General features: G+C 42.8%; 1 protein-coding gene across 3 annotated transcripts in view; it reads left to right on the forward strand.

The window, feature by feature from the left end:
- The window catches only part of AGPAT5 (1-acylglycerol-3-phosphate O-acyltransferase 5), a 51,189-nt gene that overhangs the window by 16,267 nt on the left and 21,660 nt on the right, over nt 1-13,262 (forward strand). For all 3 annotated transcript variants that reach the window (XM_069573075.1, XM_069573074.1, XM_069573073.1), the window contains exons 3-5: nt 5,644-5,759; nt 9,070-9,159; nt 12,226-12,316. In XM_069573075.1, the coding sequence (XP_069429176.1) occupies nt 5,644-5,759; nt 9,070-9,159; nt 12,226-12,316 (297 nt within the window). The remainder of the gene's footprint in view (nt 1-5,643; nt 5,760-9,069; nt 9,160-12,225; nt 12,317-13,262) is intronic.

Below are 13,262 nucleotides of genomic sequence, written 5' to 3' on the forward strand. Positions count from 1 at the left end.
AGGGAAGGTACACACTTTGGAGAAAACTGATCATTGATGATCAGTAGAGTAGGTGTTGCTGCCTGACAGACACAGACGCTGGGGATCGTTCATTTACTGTAGGGGACATCTTTCAGTTCAGCTCACTTCAGGCGCTCAGTCGTGTCCGACTCTTTGCAACGCAAAGAGTCATGCATCGCAGCACGCCAGGCCTCCCTGTCCATCACCATCTCCCGAAGTTCACTCAGACTCCCGTCCATCAAATCAGTGATGCCATCCAGCCATCTCATCCTCTGTCGTCCCCTTCTCCTCCTGCCCCCAATCCCTCCCAGAATCAGAGTCTTTTCCAGTGAGTCAACTCTTCGCATGAGGTGGCCAAAGTACTGGAGTTTCATCTTTAGCATCATTGCTTCCAAAGAAATCCCAGGGCTGATCTCCTTTAGGATGGACTGGTTGGATCTCCTTGCAGTCCAAAGGACTCTCAAGAGTCTTCTCCAACACCACAGTTCAAAAGCATCAATTCTTCGGCGCTCAAGTCTTCTTCACAATCCAACTCACACATCCATACATGACTGCTGGAAAAACCATAGCCTTGACTAGATGGACCTTAGCAAAGTAATGTCTCTGCTTTTGAATATGCTGTCTAGGTTGGTCATAACTTTTCTTCCAGGGAGTAAGCGTCTTTTAATTTCATGGCTGCAGTCACCATCTGCAGTGATTCTGGAGCCAAAAAAAAATAAAGTCTGACACAGTTTCCACTATTTCCCCATCTATTTCCCATGAAGTGTTGGGACCAGATGCCATGATCTTCATTATCTGAATATTGAGCGTTAAGCCAACTTTTTCACTCTCCTCTTTCACTTTCATCAAGAGGCTTTTTAGTTCCTCTTCACTTTCTGCCATAAGGGTGGTGTCATCTGCATATCTGAGGTTACTGATATTTCTCCCAGCAGTCTTGATTCCAGCGTCTGTTTCTTCCAGTCCAGCGTTTCTCATGATGTACTCTGCATAGAAGTTAAATAAGCAGGGTGACAATATACAGCCTTGATGGACTCCTTTTCCTATTTGGAACCAGTCTGTTGTTCCATGTCCAGTTCTAACTGGTGCTTCCTGACCTGCATACAGATTTCTCAAGAGGCAGGTCAGGTGGTCTGGTATTCCCATCTCTTTCAGAATTTTCCACAGTTTCTTGTGATCCACACAGTCAAAGGCTTTGGCATAGTCAAGAAAGTAAAAATAGATGTTTTTCTGGAACTCTCTTGCTTTTTCATGATCCAGCAGATGTTGGTAATTTGATCTCTGGTTCCACTGACTTTTCTAAAACCAGCTTGGACATCAGGAAGTTCACGGTTCATGTATTGCTGAAGCCTGGCTTGGAGAATTTTGAGCATTACTTTACTAGCGTGTGAGATGAGTGCAATTGTGTGGTAGTTTGAGCATTCTTTGGTATTGCCTTTCTTTGGGGTTGAAATAAAAACTGACCTTTTCCAGTCCTGTGGCCACTGCTGAGTTTTCCAAATTTGCTGGCATATTGAGTGCAGCACTTTCACAGCATCATCTTTCAGGAATTCAATAGGAATTCCATCACGTCCACTAGGTTTGTTCGTAGTGATGCTTTCTAAGGCACACATGACTTCCCATTCCAGGATGTCTGGCTCTAGATGAGTGATCACATCATTGTGATTATCTCGGTCGTGAAGATCTGTTTTGTACAGTTCTGTGTATTCTTGCCACCTTGTCTTAATATCTTCTGCTTCTGTTAGGTCCAGACCATTTCTGTCCTTTATCGAGCCCATGTTTGCATGAAATGTTCCCTTGGTATCTCTAATTTTCTTGAAGAGATCTCTAGTCTTTCCCATTCTGTTGTTTTCCTCTATTTCTTTGCATTGATCGCTGAAGAAGGCTTTCTTATCTCCTCTTGCTATTCTTTGGAACTCTGCATTGAGATGCTTATGTCTTTCCTATTCTCCTTTGCTTTTCGCCTCTCTTCTTTTCACAGCTATTTGTAAGGCCTCCCCAGACAGCCATTTTGCTTTTTGCATTTCTTTTCCATGGGGATGGTCTTGATCCCTGTCTCCTGTACAATGCCATGAAGCTCATTCCATAGTTCATCAGGCACTCTATCTATCAGATCTAGGCCCTTATATCTATTTCTCACTTCCACTGTATAATCAGAAGGGATTTGATTTAGGTCACACCTGAGTGGTCTAGCGGTTTTCCCTACTTTCTTCAATTTAAGTCTGAATTTGGCAATAAGGAGTTCATGATCTAAGCCACAGTCAGCTCCTCGTCTTGTTTTTGTTGACTGTATAGAGCTTCTCCATCTTTGGCTGCAAAGAATATAATCAGATTTTGGTGTTGACCATCTGGTGATGTCCATGTGTAGAGTCTTCTCTTTTGTTGTTGGAAGAGGGTGTTTGCCATGACCGGTGCAGTTTCTTGGCAAAACTCTATTAGTCTTTGCCCTGCTTCATTCCGCATTCCAAGGCCAAATTTGCCTGTTATTCCGGTGTTTCTTGACTTCCTACTTTTGCATTCCAGTCCCCTATAATGAAAAGGACATCTTTTTTGGGTGTTAGTTCTACAAGGTCTTGTAGGTCTTCATAGAACCGTTCAACTTCAGCTTCTTCAGCATTACTGGTTGGGGCATAGACTTGGATTACCATGATTATTGAATGGTTTGCCTTGGAAATGAACAGAGATCATTGTGTCGTTTTTGAGATTGCATCCAAGTACTGCATTTTGGACTCTTTTGTTGACCATGATGGCTACTCCAATTCTTCTGAGGGGTTCCTGTCCGCAGTAGTAGATACAATGGTCATCTGGGTTAAATTCACCCATTCCAGTCCATTTTAGTTTGCTGATTCCTAGAATGTCGACGTTCACTCTTGCCATCTCTTGTTTGACCACTTCCAATTTGCCTTGATTCATGGACCTGAATTCCAGGTTCGTATGCAATATTGCCCTTTACAGCATCGGACCTTGCTTCTATCACCAGTCATATCCACAGCTGGGTATTGCTTTTGCTTTGGCTCCATCCCTTCATTCTTTCTGGAGTTATTTCTCCTCTGATCTCCGGTAGCGTGTTGGGCACCTACAGACCTGGGGAGTTCCTCTTTCAGTATCCTATCATTTTGCCTTTTCATGCTGTTCCTGGGGTTCTCAAGGCAAGAATACTGAAGTGGTTTGCCATTCCCTTCTCCAGTGGACCACATTCTGTCAGACCTCTCCACCATGACCTGCCCCTCTTGGGTTGCCCCATGGGCATGGCTTAGTTTCATTGAATTAGACAAGGCTATGATCCTAGTGTGATCAGATTGGCTAGTTTTCTGTGAGTATGGTTTCAGTGTGTCTGCCCTCTGATGCCCTCTTGCAACACCTACCATCTTACTTGGGTTTCTCTTACCTTGAGCGTGGGGTATCTCTTCATGGCTGCTCCAGCAAAGTGCAGCCGCTGTTCCTTACCTTGGACGAAGGGTATCTCCTTACCGCCACCACTCCTGACCTTCAACGTGGGATAGGTCCTCTAGGCCCTCCTGTGCCCGCGCAGCCACCGATCCTTGGACGTGGGGTTGCTCCTCCCGGCAGCCGCCCCTGGCCTCGGATGTGGTATAGCTCCTCTTGGCCGCCGCCCTTCGGGCATGGGGTCCTCCCGGCTTCTGCCCCTGACCTCCGACGTGAGGCAGCTCCTCTCGGCCGCGCTTAGTGCTCGCAGCCGCCCGCAGTTAGTGCGCCGGTCGCAGCCGTCCGCGCTTGGACATCTTTGCTTCCCTCTATTTAAAGGGGGAGAAGGAAATGGCAACCCACTCCAGTATTCTTGCCTGGAGAATCCCGGGGACGGGGGAGCCTGGCCAGCTGCCGTCTACGGAGTCGCACAGAGTCGGACACGACTGAAGCAACTTAGCAGTAGCAGTGCCAGAACTTAGAGATGTATTAGTTATACCTCTGAAATCATCAAGAAAGTTAAATGATGAATGATTTACAAAAGGAAGATTTGTACTGATTGATAAAACATTTTTCCAGAAGGATAATTTTGAATGTTTGAATTGGCTAAATCTTCTGTGGCGTACTCTGTCCAGCGTCGTGCTGTGCGTAAAGGATTCCACACAGCGGGGAGCTCATCCTCCTGTGCTCCTCGGAGAACTGTCCTTTTTGGTTGAAACTTGATGATAACGATCCCTCTTGGCTTCCCCCTTTTTATAGTTCCCATCTCCCCCTATTGGTTGTATCCTGTGCAAAATAGAGCTTTCCTGCCACCCATCAAGAAAGGGAACGCAAATGGTCATACACTCAAGGCTGGTTGGCAGTTGCAAGTTACAAAACCACAGGCTCTGTTGTGCCTGTCTTTCCATATTCAGTCTTGCAATCAGATGTATTTACGTATAGGATATTTATGAGCCCTTAGCCGGCCCCTAGCTTTCTAAGGTTACTTGAGGAAGCCCCGGTGGTTAGTTTGTACCCCTGTGTGCCCAGGGGGCGTGGGCAGGAGTTGGAAAGTTCTCTCTGTGAGCTCTCTTGGTTGTGTCTGGGTTGGGCTTTAGAGATCAGCTTGCATCCTTTTTGGCTAGGCCACCCCTCATGGCTCCTGGATACCTTCCTACCTAACAAAAACATATTTCTCCAAGAATCTATTCCTTTTGCTCTCATTCACCTGACCCTGAATATACCTGTAATCCTGTGACTGAATCCTTTCACAGATTCTTATCAATGTTTTTTCAAGTATACCTATCTTCCAGTTCCTCTGTAGATACTCGAACAGTCTCCCTCACATTTCATTTTTATCATTTTCATTCTTATGAAAAAATAGAATAGTTTGCAGCCATTTATTTTCAAATCAGATTTCTCTGGTCTTCAAGACTCTACTGTTTGCTGTCTTAACTTCATTTCATTTTCTCTTAATCTCTTTAAACCATCTCCTGTTTGGCATCTTCTGCACCCTTTGCTGGTCCCTGTTTCTTTGCTTTGAGAAGGAAGGGCTAGTTTCTCTGTTCAGAATTTGTTCTGCTGGAAAGATCAATTAACAGCGTATCTCTTCCTACAAGTTTTTTGGGTTTGGTATTATCAGCTCACTAGTGGTTTTTTTTTTTTTTTTAAACTCCTGCCTTCTTTTGTTTTTTACCTTTTAGTAATAACATATCTACATAACTAGAGTTTTTTACATAGTGAAAAGAATACATATGTGCCCAGCATAGTTGTAAACTTTGAGACTTCTTTGTTTTGAATTCCGTTATAGCCTATGATTGTGTCCTGAAAGTCATTGGTGAGCATAAAACGTCCTTGCCTTTTGTTGAGCATATTAGTCTATATGGAATATTTTCTTGAACGTGACAGCTTCATTTGGCCAGTCTCTGCCTATCATTTCCTGTTTTCTAGACTTTAAGAATTAGGGAGGCTTATCTGATTCTTTGTTCCTGCATCATTTGTGTTACTTTGATGGTTTATGGTTTTTGCATATATCCCTGAAATAAGAAGCTTTTAAGAAATGTAAAAACAAACCTGAAAAAACCCACAGAATTTGTATTTTTCAAATGTCTGGGGTTGATTTAAAAAATTTTAAAAATTCTACTAGTAATATTTTCAAAGCACGTCTTTGTAACAGTCTTGAGAAGAGGCTCTGCTTGTGTGTCAGGGATCACTTAGGACTGATGGATTCTGTCTTTGCAGTTGACTGGATCATTGCCGATATTCTGGCCGTCAGGCAGAATGCTCTCGGACATGTGCGCTACGTGCTGAAAGATGGGCTCAAGTGGCTCCCGCTGTATGGCTGTTATTTTTCTCAGGTACTTTTTTCCATGCTTCTTTCTATATGTATGGATGTTTTAAGTTTTTTGGGTTTATTTTTAATGGGTTTACCAGTTCATTCTAAATTAATGTGGTTCTACTTGGCATTTTTAATGGTGTGTATATATATATATATATATATATATATATATATATATATATATATATGTCTGATTACCCAAATTGTTAAATAAAAATTGCAAATGTACCAAAATCATATAAAAAATTTTAAAGATAAAAAATGTGATGGACCCTTAATAAATTAAAAAGTAATTATCTGTAGGATATTAAAAAAATAGTGGGCTATATATGTAAAGTACCTAGCATGAATGTCAGGTACATGATAAATATTCAGTACATGTTATTTTATAAAAGCCCTTTAAAATCACATCATAACCATCAGGTCATGAAACTATACAATAGGTTCTTTAATATTCAGAAGGGGATTACTAGCATTTTTCTATGCCTTTTCTGAATAAATTATGCAGTTTTCTGGGGGCTTCTGCAGTGGCTCAGCAGTGAAGAACTTGCCTGCAGTGCAGGAGACACAGGAGACACGGGTTCGATCCCTGGGTCGGGAAGAGCCCCTGAAGGAGGCTCTGGCACCTCTCCAGTGTTCTTGCCTGGACAATCCCATGGACAGAGGAGCCTGGTGGGCTACAGTCCATGGGTGGCAAAGAGACACGGCTGAGTGACTAATACGGATACACTTGGAGTTTTCTAAATGTTAAGAATGAAATTTGTATGGAAGACATGCTTGATAATAAGACTTTAATACTCGATTAAAGAAGAGAGGCTAAAGTTATGGTAAGCCCTGGAAAGATAGAAATCTGGAGGTCACCCCTTGGACAGTCCATGCTGCCCACAAGTCCCGAGATCAGAGTTCCTGTGGTGTTGGAGGTTAGAGTCTTTGACTGTCCATTTCCTCTTTCTTTTCCTTATTTCCTTCTAAAGGAAAATAAAATCCAAATATATTTTGATAAAAGTACTTTAAGCTATTTTGTTCACGTATAAATGGGAATAAATTAAAAAGTGGTGGACTTTGTGTCACCACTCTGTTGCGTCCGACTCTGCAGCCCCATGGACGGTAGCCCACCAGGCTCCTCCGTCCACGGGATTCTCCAGGCAGGAATAGTGGAGCAGGTTGCATAACTTTATGCCAGGAAGTGAGATTTTCTGTTAAGCGGACTTGTTTTTTACAGTCTGTATGAAGCAGAAATAATGCTGTCCAAAAATAGTTACAAGCAGAATGTGAGGAAACAGTCAAGTTTTCTTTTTATTTTATCTGTGGTGGTGGTGTATTTTAAATGTTTTGTTGTTGTTCAGTTGCTCAGTCCTGTCTGACTCTGCAGCCCATGGACTGCAGTACACCAGGCTTCCCTGTCCCTCACAGTCTTCTAGAGTTTGCCAAGTTCATGTCCATTGAATCAGTGATGCCATCCAACCATTTCATCCTCTGTCACCCTCTTTAATTTTAATATATAGATACTCAGAAAAGTAAACATTTCTAAACCACCAGCTTGTGAACATTGACAGGTGTAGTTTACCTTTGAAATTCATAACAGAATCCTCTCTGCTCCCTCGTCCCAACAAATGCAGATGTTTTGGGAACCTTACTGTTGTGTTTAAAAAAAAAAAAATCGAAAAGGCACTAGAGAGCTTTTGCTCATTTAAGCCCTGTGAGTGTAACTAGAGATATGTGTGACGGCTGTGACTGACCTGAGCTCTCTACGCTTTCTTCCACTCTGCTTTCAATTTTGACCATCTTTATTGTAACACGTATCCATTCTCTTATATTACACTCGTGTCCATATTCTGCTTCCTCACTAATCAGGGAGTTCCTAAGGGAAAGATAGATGGTCTTCACTTCTGTAGCTTCCGTATACCTGGGAAAGAACTCAGATTTTTTTTTTTTTAATGAAAATTGAGTTTAATAAGCACATTAAGTGATTAGTAGGAAATAGTGTGTGAAGAGGAGACATAATGTCATTGAAAGCTTGGGGAAGTTTCACATTGCAGTATATGTTTCCTGCGGCTCTGATTCTAAAGAGTTTGTGAAGAATGACTTTATCCTCATGGGTTCTCTCAGTTTGGGTAAGTAGTACCCAAACTACTGCTTACTTACTTGGGTAAGTACCTGCACTCTGAGAGCACTCGGAGTTTCTTTTCTGTACTCAGGCAAGTCAGCTGATGTGTGAGGGAACCACGTTCAGAATCTAAGGCCACCCTTTGCCTCCTCTATATCCTGTCCCCTCCTTGCTTCTCTTTATTTCCTTTTACTCATATTCTTGATTAAGACAAAATCAAATTCAGCCAGTCCGTTAATTTTACAGATGAGCTCGAGTTAGCATAGAGGAAGACAAAAAAAGACTGACCTGATGCAAAGTTTCAATGACGTGCACATATGAGGGTTAATTGAGGTTATCTTAAACTTTATGAGGACCTCCCTGGTGGCTCAGCGGTAAAGGATCTGCCTGTCAGTTCAGGAGACTTGGGTTCTGTCCTTGGGTTGAGAAGATCCCTTGGAGAAGGAAATGGCAACCCACACCAGTATTCTTGCCTGGGAAGCTCCATGGACAGAGGAGCCTGACAGGTTACAGGCCATGGGGGTCACAAAGAGCTGGACACAACTGAGTGACTAAACAGTTTTTATGATGGTGTTTGTGTTAGCCCGCCGGGACTCCCATAATAGAATACCACGCTATGAGTTAGACTACAACAGAGGTTTATTTGCTGCCAGTCTGGAGGCTGGAAGTTAAAGAGGTTTCTCTTGAGGCTTTGGTTTGCAGGTGGCTGTCTTTTCCCTGTGTCTGTCCTTTACGTGACTTTGTGTCCTAATCTCTTCTTACAAGACACCATTCCTATTGGATCAGGGCCCACTCTTATGACCTCATTTAACCTTAATTATTTTCCTAAAAACCCCATTTCCAAATATAGTCACATTTAGGGGTTAGGGCTTCAACGTAAGTCAGTGGAGTAACTGAGAGCTAAGATCCATCTGATTGAATTTTTGATTCGGAAAAAGAAAAAAGTGTTTTTAAGGTAAGAAAGCATTTTTAATTGACAGCAGAAGTAAATGTTTGTGAAGTTTCCTATGATAAGCCACACCTGGTTTTATTTGAATTGTATTGAAAACACAGAATTCAGCTAATGTTATTTAAAGGCTACTATTTAAAAGTATTCAATATAACTTAATTCCTAAAATGTAGTTTTATTCTTCACCCCAAAGTTAACCCTTTTGATGGCTGGTCATTGGACATTTTAATAGTAAATATGTTTTTGCCCTCTTTTTTTCTTTTTACATGGCAGCATGGTGGAATCTATGTAAAAAGAAGTGCCAAGTTCAACGAAAATCAGATGAGGAAAAAGCTGCAGCGCTACATCAGCGCAGGAACTCCAGTAAGATTATGCTCAGTTTTATTTTTTTATCAACTCTCAATTTGTAATTTAAGGATTAAAGTAGCATTTAAGAATTGTTTTGAAAATCTATTATCCCATGTGTAATAAATAATTCAGGGTTTTTGAGGCAGCAAAAAACCTTCGAAACATAGGTAAGCAGTTATTTTTGGCCGTCAGAAAGGTTGCTGCAGGTGATCCGATCCTTTCCGGGTGGTTGTCAATATTGACCTTAAAGAGGAGTAAGGAGAACATTTGGTGTCTTTAGTCTATAAATAGCAGCAGAACTGCCCTTGTAACGTTACACTTGAGCTACTTACGAGCTCCTCTGACTTTTCTTCAGCCTCAGGTGGAGTTTTAGAAGAACGACTGTTTTCTGTCAGTATGAATTTGGGTTCCTTGTATCTGCTGAGTTATTTGAAAAGTCAGAAAAAGTATGAATATCTGCAAATGAAGAATCATTGCATGTAAACATTATTTTATGAAACCTTGTTGCCCACAGAAGAAGCCTCAGCATTCTCCTTGCAGAATGCTCATTGCTTCCCTGTGGCTCTCCACTCCCTCTGAGGGCAGGGCCGCAGGGGAGCCATGCCTCCCCGAGCCTCGTTCCCCGGGGCCCTGTGTGGTTGTCTGTCCTGGTGCTCAGAAACGTAGCTGACAGGTTCAAGTTCTCTCCTTTTTTCCTTCCTCACCGCCTCTCCCCTCCTCCTCCCCCCCCTCCCCTCCTCCTCCCCCCAGGTGTCCTCTCCTTCCACTTCCCTCTCTCTTCTCTGTGGCTCATGGAGCCTCCTTTCCCTGTGTGCTAGGTGATCTTTGTTTGCTCTTGATTGTATTTGGAAAAATTATTTGCAGAAATCAGCTCGAGCATAAGATGAAAGACAACACTGGCGTTTGTTTTAGCCCCGTCTCTGGAGGCGCCTCTCCCTTGGGCCCACCCAAGCCCATCCTGAGCTTGAGGCTGCCTGGACCACCCAGGCCGTGCCGTGAGACAAGACCCTCTGAGACCTGCGTGACTGCCTGGCTTGCTTTTACCCCAGGAGTGTGGCCCTTTTGGTGCTCCCTTCACTTCTGTTTCACTCACTGTTTCTAACAAGATCTGTGGCCTTAAATTTTTGTTCCCTCACTTTTTGTATCTCTTAGAGCTGAATTCTTCTCTGGGCTTACTTCTGCTTTTCTGAGTTTGCTTTAGTTTTGATCTTACATCTTGTCAGCTCTTGGATGCTCTTAGGATGATGTTACATCCAGCTTTCTAAATTGTTTTCAATAGGAAAGTCAGTGCAAAGAGCCTGCTGTGTGCTGTGCTTAGTCGCTCAGTTGTATCTAACTGTTTGCAATCCCATGGCCTGCAACCTGCCAGGCTCCTCTGTCCTTGGGGATTCTTTAGGCAAGAATACTAGAGTGGGTTGCCATGCCCTCCTCCAGGGAATCTTCCCAACCAGGGATCGAACCCAGGTTTCCTGCATTGCAGGTAAGTTCTTTACCAAGAGCCACCAGGAAAGCCCAAGAATACTGGAATGGGTAGCCTATCCCTTCTCCAGGGAATCTTCCCAACCCAAGAATTGAACCAGGGTTTCCTGCATTGCAGGTGGATTTTTTACCAGTTGAGCTATGAGGGGAGCCCTCAGATAACCTAGCCTTTCACTCTGGGCTCCCCGAGAGCATTTCTGTTTTTCAGGGGCAAGAGTCTAGTGTTTTGGTGGTCATGCAGTGCTGCTGAGTGATGGATGCCAGGCTCATGAGGCAGCACAAGTGGCTGTCCCTTCAGGTCACTGCAGGGATGAGGCCACTTTCATAGAATCTGGGTGGTCGCTTCACTGTTTAATATTTAAGTGCTGTGAAACAGATACGTATTTCTCAGACTCTTTATTAGGCTCTTCTGTTTCTGAAAGTTAATCACATAATCGGCAAGGTAGAATATATTTATAAAGTCAACTTCCATGTGACTTAATATTCCTCACTAAAATCAATGATTAATGATTAAATCAGCTCTTATTCACCAGTAGTATTATTTGAGAAAGCTTTCCAGGCGGTGCTAGTGGTAAAGAACCTGCTTGCCAGTGGAGAAGACATAAAAGACATGAGTTCAATCCCTAGGTTGAGAAGACTCCCTGGAGTAGGAAATGGCAACCCACTCCAGTGTACTTGCCTGGAGAATCCCACGGACAAAGGAGCCTGGAGGGCTATAATCCATGGGGTCGCAAAGAGTCAGACACAACTTAGCACACATGCACATTATTTGAGAGATTGTAGGATTTTTTTCCCAAAAATTACTAAGAAATACATCTTCTGAATAAACATTGCTATGTGAATCTTTTGAAATACGAATATCTATTACCTTTTATATTATGGAGATTTATATATTTATATATGGTTTCCATCAGATGAGGTGTACTTAGGGACCCTGATGTCTAAAATTTACACCTTTTCAAAAGTGATTTTGCAGAATCTTAGTAGGGGGAACCTCTTTCATTAATGAATTGAGGCTTTGTATGAGTCAGCATTTCATGGAAAGCTTTTAAATCAGTGAATATTAGCATGTAATTAGAAATGTTGGCACCCCACTCCAGTACTCTTGCCTGGAAAATCGCATGGACGGGGGAGCCTGGTAGGCTGCAGTCCATGGGGTCGAGAACAGTCGGACATGACTGAGCGACTTCACTTTCACTTTTCACTTTCATGCACTGTAGAAGGAAATGGCAACCCACTCCAGTGTTCTTGCCTGGAGAATCCCTGGGATGGGGGAGCCTGGTGGGCTGCCATCTGTGGGGTCACACAGAGTCGGACACGACTGAGGCGAGGCAGCAGCAGCAGCAGAAATGTTGTTAGATTATTAATGACTGACATCTGAATAAATATAAGACTGCATTTCAGATATATTCTATGCTGTGTCATGACTTAATTGAATTTGTGCATTTTGGTTGTTCTGCTTGAAATAAAGGTCATAGGTAATTGAATTTTTTTTCACCACCATGGGAAATACTCTTAGGATTTACAGGGTTATCATCGGTAAGTTAACAGTGACAACAGAAACACTCACATAAAACAAACCAAATCTTTATGTCTTCACAGATGTATCTTGTAATTTTTCCAGAGGGAACAAGATATAATCCAGAACTAACAAAAGTCATTTCAGCTAGTCAAGCATTTGCTGCTCAAGAAGGTAAGTAAAAAATTGACTACATTTGAAACTATTATTTTTAAATGTGTCTAAGAGTAAATTTAAGTGCTTGCTGTATATGTATTCTGGTACCATAGATTCAGGTAGAATCTATTCAGGGACATGATTATTTAGATGGAACCTTTGTTTGCAGTGTGGCTTCTCTGTGATGGACAGAGTTTCTGTCCTGTAGGTTGACAGACCTAGACTGGAATCTCAATTCTGACATTTATTAGACGTATGGGCACAAGCTGCCTGATGTTACTGAGGATCAATTGGCCCACCTCTTAAAAAACATGTAGTCAGCCTGCCAGATCTGTGGATTCTACATCCATGGATTCAGTCAACCACAGGTGGAAAATATTTTTAAAAACTTTTTTCAGAAAGCTCTAAAAAGCAAAATTTGAAATTGCCATACTGGCAACTATATACATAGCATTTGCATTGTATCAGTTATTATAAGTGGTCTCAGTTCAGTTCAGTTCAGTCACTCAGTCCTGTCCGACTCTTTGCAACGCCATGAATCGCAGCACGCCAGGCCTCCCTGTCCATCACCATCTCCCGGAGTTCAGTTGATTTAAAGCATATGGAGGTTGTGCATAGGTTATATGCAAGTACTCGGCCATATTTACATAAGGGCCTTGAGCATCTGGGGATTTTAGTATCCAGGGAGTGGATGGGGATACTGGGGTGAGGGGGGGTATGCTTGTTCCCATCAGTTCAGTTCAGTTCAGTCGCTTAGTCATGTCCAACTCCTTGCGACCCCGTGAACTGCAGCATGCCAGGCCTCCCTGTCCATCACCATCTCCTGGAGTTCACCCAAACTCATGTTCATCGAGTTAGTGATGCCATCCAGCCATCTCATCCTCTGTTGGCCCCTTCTCCTCCTGCCCCCTAATCCCTCCCAGCATGACAGTTTTTTCCAGTGAGTCAACTCTTTGCATGAGGT

This window comes from Ovis canadensis, chromosome 26 (assembly GCF_042477335.2).
Source record: "Ovis canadensis isolate MfBH-ARS-UI-01 breed Bighorn chromosome 26, ARS-UI_OviCan_v2, whole genome shotgun sequence".
Classification (NCBI taxonomy): Eukaryota; Metazoa; Chordata; class Mammalia; order Artiodactyla; family Bovidae; genus Ovis; species Ovis canadensis.